Source organism: Vigna umbellata, chromosome 2, assembly GCF_029865625.1.
Source record: "Vigna umbellata cultivar VRB3 chromosome 2, Vumbellata_1.0, whole genome shotgun sequence".
Taxonomy (NCBI): domain Eukaryota; kingdom Viridiplantae; phylum Streptophyta; class Magnoliopsida; order Fabales; family Fabaceae; genus Vigna; species Vigna umbellata.
Genome location: NC_142166.1, coordinates 31,857,535 through 31,862,807, shown reverse-complemented (window position 1 = coordinate 31,862,807; position 5,273 = coordinate 31,857,535). Strand labels below are relative to the sequence as shown.

Below are 5,273 nucleotides of genomic sequence, written 5' to 3'. Positions count from 1 at the left end.
GTAGTTTCTGAAATCGGTTATAATATGCGCGAAAGATATTATAACGTACATGACTTAGTACGTTATAATATATGTTTTTTTTTTTAAAAAAAATTGATTATTACAATTTTTTTATTGTAATAATTTGTTATTACAATAAAAATTGATTTATAACTAACTACTTATCATGTTTTTATGCTCCAATTTTTCCTGTAATTTAGTCCACTTTATTGTTTATGCTCCAAATATAGTGCAAATCAAATGAACTATCTGCATCAGGAGTTTTGCAAATTGAGGTTGGATTTTTTAAGTTTCATCCTTAAAATCGGTAAATAATTAGTATTCATATTTTTAAAATCAAATGCACATGCTATGAAAATATAATAGTATTAGTTAATTAGCTTCTACCTTAATATAGACTTTTAACGAATACTAAATACAACTAGAGTAGATAAACACTAATTATTAGTAAAAGGCAAACAATGATGCTCAATTTTTAACACTATATTGCTAAAAATATTTTTATTAACCATAATGAAAATAATGGTAAGTGATATATATATATATATATATATATATATATATATATATATATATATGAATATAAAGTTTATTTCTACGTTATATATACAAAAAGTTTCAAGCTCTGCCAATATAATTTTCTTAATGCGTAAAAAGAGCTAAAAAGGCGAGTTATTAATAAAACATTTACAATAAAGACAACATTCTCCAGATTAATGCATTTGGCGTAGCACCCCCTTCAATGTTTGAGACACCACTCTCACTCCAACAGTGTTCGTCATCTCCAATTAAATACTTATTATGATCCGTGGACAGAGCGGTCTTTCCAGTACCTAATATGAACAATTGTAGAAAAAAGGTCCATTAATTAGTGCTGCAAAATGGAAGAGGACAAAATCCATTTCTGGAATACGAAAGTTCTGTGTAACAAGACTGGTAAATTTCTGGTTCTAACACTTATTTGATGATCCAACAGAGTTATACCTGAGAGTCCAAAAAAGAGAGCAACATCCCCAGCTTTTCCCATGTTGCAGCCAGAGTGCAGGGATAGGATTTGGCGCTTAGGCATGAGATAGTGCATGACATTAAAGACACCCTTCTTCATTTCCCCTGCATACTGTGTCCCAAGGATGATCATTTCCTTCCTTGCAAGATTAAGATCAATGCTAGTGGAGGATGTCATGCAGCGAGTGTAACGATTGCAAGGAAACTTCCTAACATTGTATATAGTGTATGGCTATCTCGAGCTGCATCTGTTGGCATTTTAATAGTAACAAATTCCATAAACACCATTCCTATGTTGTACACATCAGTTTTCTCTGTGCCCTTTAGTGAGTATGCATACTCTAAAATCATAGAAATGTCAATCCATGGTTAACACTTGGACAAGATACTTAGAGGTTTCTGGAACAAAATTCTGATTAGATTAAACTAAAATTTCATCTGGGTATTAAAAGTTTGCATAACAAAAGAATGAGATGAATAACAAAAGACAATGGTGTAATCAACTATTACCTAGGGCTATGTATCCATAAGATCCAGCAAAGCAAGAATTAGACAATGCATTAGATTCTGGATTCTCAACGAGTGATTTTTCCAGTACAAAGTCTCCCAGGTGTGATTCTGGGCACATATAACTTGGAGTCCTAATGACCTAAGTTTAGAGCAAGAACAAACAGAAATTAATTTAGACAAAAAATGTTGAAACAGTGAACAAAAAAATAGTTTGGCAATATCACTCATTGAGGAAGCAAGATCATCATATGTCAACATTTTAGCAAGACAAAAGTCCCCTTCATCCCCAATTTTTAGCATGCGGAAAGTATACAACACACCAAAATCCCAATTAGAGATGAAATCAAAAGAGCAGCGTAAGGATAAAATGAGTAAGCTATTTACCTAGACGTATATCCCAGCAGTAACCTTCTCCAATTCCACCAACGTCTGTTTGAAACCATTGATCTCCTTCTCCTTTTCATCAACCTTTCTCTCATCTCCTCCTCGAACCTAATCCTCTTGTTCCTTTCCTCAATTTCCTTGGTTTCCAGAACTCCAATCTTTCTCTCCAAATCCCTAACCATAACCTCACCCTCTGCCTTCACCTTCTTCAAAGCTGTAAGTTCCTTCTCCAGAGACTCAACCAACGACTCCTTCTCCCCTAAATCCTTCCTCAATTCAGAAGCATCCGCCCTCGCCTCCTCTGACGTAGTCATCTCCGATATCAAATCGTGCTGTAACCTCGCCAAGTCCGTCTTCAGGTCCACTGCCCTCCCCGCGATAACCTCGGCCGCAACAACATCCTTCAAATCAACGTTTAATCGGTGGAAAGGGATTATAATCGGTAGAATGTGATTATAATCGGTAGAAAATGTGGAAAATGATGTTTCAATTGGTGGAATCGAAGGTAAAGGCGAAAAAGATGAAGGTATGTGAGAAACCCTAGCAGTAGATGTGGTTGGATGATGAGTGAAGCGAAAATGCAGATCTGTGAAGAGAAATGGAGACTTACGGCTTAGGAACTCTCTCAAGAGAGAGTGAGAAGCTTCTGATGCTCGCCAGGGTGAAATGAGTGAATCTGTGGAAATGAGAGTGTTTCTCGCGAGAGAAGAAATGCTGAATGAAGATGTGAAGATCGGCTCGTGGATGGAGTCAAGACCCTACTAAAGTGTGGTGTTAGGTTGATGAGGATTGGCGTCGAGAAAGAAGGAATAAGTCGTTAGGTTTTCACAAGATGAAATGAAGAGATATTATGACCAATTTTTGAACATCAGGCATAATATATTACCAAACTCATATATTATAACATAGGTGAATAACTTCGTTATAATATATTTTTAATTTATTTACAAATTTGTCATCGCATTTTATATCATGACTGATATTTATAATTTCGTTATAATAAGTTTTGAAATTATTTACAAGTTTGCCACCGCGTTTTATACTATAACTGACTTTCATAACTCCGTTATAATATGTTTTGAAATTATTTACAAGTTTGCCACCGCGTTTTATACTATAACTGATTTTCATAACTCCGTTATAATATGTTTTGAAATTATTTACAAGTTTGCCACCGCATTCGATATTATGACTGATTTCATAACTACGTTATAATATGTCTTGTTATAGAATGTTATTTTTCCACTAGTGAATGGAGAAACATACTGCACCATCCCTTCTTGCATCACACAGATTTCATCAAGTTCGTCAAATTGGAAACATGCTTTATCATCATTTGGACACGTCATGGCTTTAAATACATCAAAGGTGACTTCTTCATCATGAACTCTCAATTTAAGCTTGCCATTTTCCACATCAATTAAAACTCTAGCAGTCTTCATAAAAGGTCTCCCCAGAATGAGAGGTACATCACTGTTTCCTTCCATCTCCATTACAATAAAATCTACTGGGAATACAAACTTGTCAACCTTCACCAACACGTCTTCCACCACTCCACATGGATATTTAAGAGACCTATCTGCCAATTGAAGAGCCATTCTGGTAGGTTTGATTTCCAAACCCTCAATTGTTTTACACATGGATAACGACATTAAATTAATGCTAGCTCCTAAATCAATCAATGTTCTTCCAACTTCCAAATTTCCTATGGTACATGGAATAGTGAAACTTCCTGGATCTTTAAACTTAGGAGGTAATTTCTATATGATTGCACTGCAGTTACCCTGTACCTTGATAGTTTCCTTCTCAATGTATTTGTTTTTCTTTGTAAGCAGTTCCTTCAAAAATTTTGCATATGATGGCATCTGTTGCAATGCTTCAGAGAATGGTATAGTGATCTCCAGCTTCTTAAACAACTCCATGAATCTCTCCAATTGTTTTTCTTTCTCCTTCCTTAATAGCTCTTTGGATAAGGAAGTGGTTTTTCAAACTCTCTTTCTTTTTGTCTCTCATCTCTCTCTTCTCTTTCATTTTTTTCTTTCTTCTCATCTTCTTCTTCTTTCTTTTTTCTCTCTCAACTCTTTCTTTCCACTCATATGTTTCTTTTTCACTCTCATTTGCTTTCTCCTCTCTTTCTTTTTTTCTCTCCTCTAATACCTTACTACTTCTGGTCACAACAGTTTTACACTCCTTTCTGATATTACCATTTTTCATCTTGTCCACTATTCGCTCAATATGGATCTTCATATTTTCAAATGCCACTTCCACATTCTTACAATAAGATGCATTCGTCTTCAAGAATTTTTGGAAATTCTCGTCAAGTTTTGTTGTCTTCTCAGATGGAGTAAATTGCAATTGCCATTTTTGATGTTGCCATTGAACCATTGAAACCTTTTGTGTTTCTTGTGGTAATTGAGAAAGTTGATCATAATTACTTCTTCCAAATGTTGAGAAATAATTTTATTTTGAATAAGCAAAGCATCATTTGATTGTAGCAACTCCTTCTAAATAGGATATCCTCTTTCACTGTTTAGCTCATTATCACTAGTAGCCATATTGTCAATGATTTCTGTAGCTTCCTCTGGAGTTTTCCATTTGATATTTCCTCCTGCTGAGGCGTCAAGCATCATCTTGGTTTGTGAACCAAGAATTCCAAGGAAGATTAGGACTACTTCCACTTCGTCAAATCCATGCGTGGGAGTCTTTCTTAATAAGCTTTTATATTTGTCCCATGCATGACCTAGTGATTCCTCCATGCCTTGCCTGAATGATGAAATCTCTTGCTTTCCTTTATTTACCTTTGATTATGGAAAGTATTTGTTTAGGAACTTGGTCACAACTGCTTCCCACTCTATAAAGCTTCCTTTTGGAAAAGAATTTAACCAAAGCTTAGCGTTGCCTCCTAATGAGAATGGAAACAGGCTAAGTTTGATTGCTTCGTCCGGCACCCCATTTATTTTCACTGTATTGCAGATCTCATTAAAAGTTGTGAGGTGCTGATATGGGCTTTCGTGAGACAACCCATTAAATTGATTACTCTTCACCAGTTGGATTAATGTTGGTTTAACCTCCATTTTGGCTGCATTGACCCTCGGTTGCTATGCTATTAAAATGTTGAGGTCCGGCTATATTTGTGTAATCTGCAAGAGTTCTTCTGGCATTATTATTCTCCACATTTTCAATGCTATGGTCAGAACCTTGTGGTGATGGTTGTAACAGAGTTTCCGGAGAAGGAAAAAGTTCTCTAGATGTACGGATTCTTCTCCTCCGTCTACTCTCGTCTAAACCTTCAAGAAGAGGTTCTGCAGTTTTCTTGCTCCTAGTTCGGATTGCTTCCTGCATACACAAACAAACAAATCCCTAGAAGAATTGGT

At 35.6% G+C, this 5,273-nt stretch overlaps 1 protein-coding gene and 1 pseudogene across 1 annotated transcript; both read right to left on the bottom strand.

The window, feature by feature from the left end:
- Positions 1 to 616: 616 nt before the first annotated feature.
- LOC148203810 (peroxisomal and mitochondrial division factor 2-like) lies at positions 617 to 2,503 on the bottom strand. Its single transcript, XM_088106569.1, has 3 exons — positions 1,900 to 2,503; positions 985 to 1,654; positions 617 to 833 (listed from the first exon to the last, which is right to left on the bottom strand). The coding sequence occupies exons 1-2, from the start codon at positions 2,211 to 2,213 to the stop codon at positions 1,522 to 1,524; spliced, it is 447 nt and encodes a 148-aa protein (XP_087962695.1). The 5' UTR covers positions 2,214 to 2,503; the 3' UTR covers positions 617 to 833; positions 985 to 1,521.
- On the bottom strand, positions 688 to 1,183 carry LOC148203811 (phosphoenolpyruvate carboxykinase (ATP) 1 pseudogene; annotated as a pseudogene).
- Positions 2,504 to 5,273: the final 2,770 nt, after the last annotated feature.

What these genes read in the sequence shown, in the direction of transcription:
- LOC148203810 (XM_088106569.1), bottom strand. Translation starts at nt 2,213, where the DNA reads ATGACTACGTCAGAGGAGGCGAGGGCGGATGCTTCTGAATTGAGGAAG. An exon ending in CTGCTGGGATATACGTCTAG is followed by an intron (nt 1,655 to 1,899) that starts GTAAATAGCTTA and finishes CTCTAAACTTAG; the next exon opens with GTCATTAGGACTCCAAGTTA.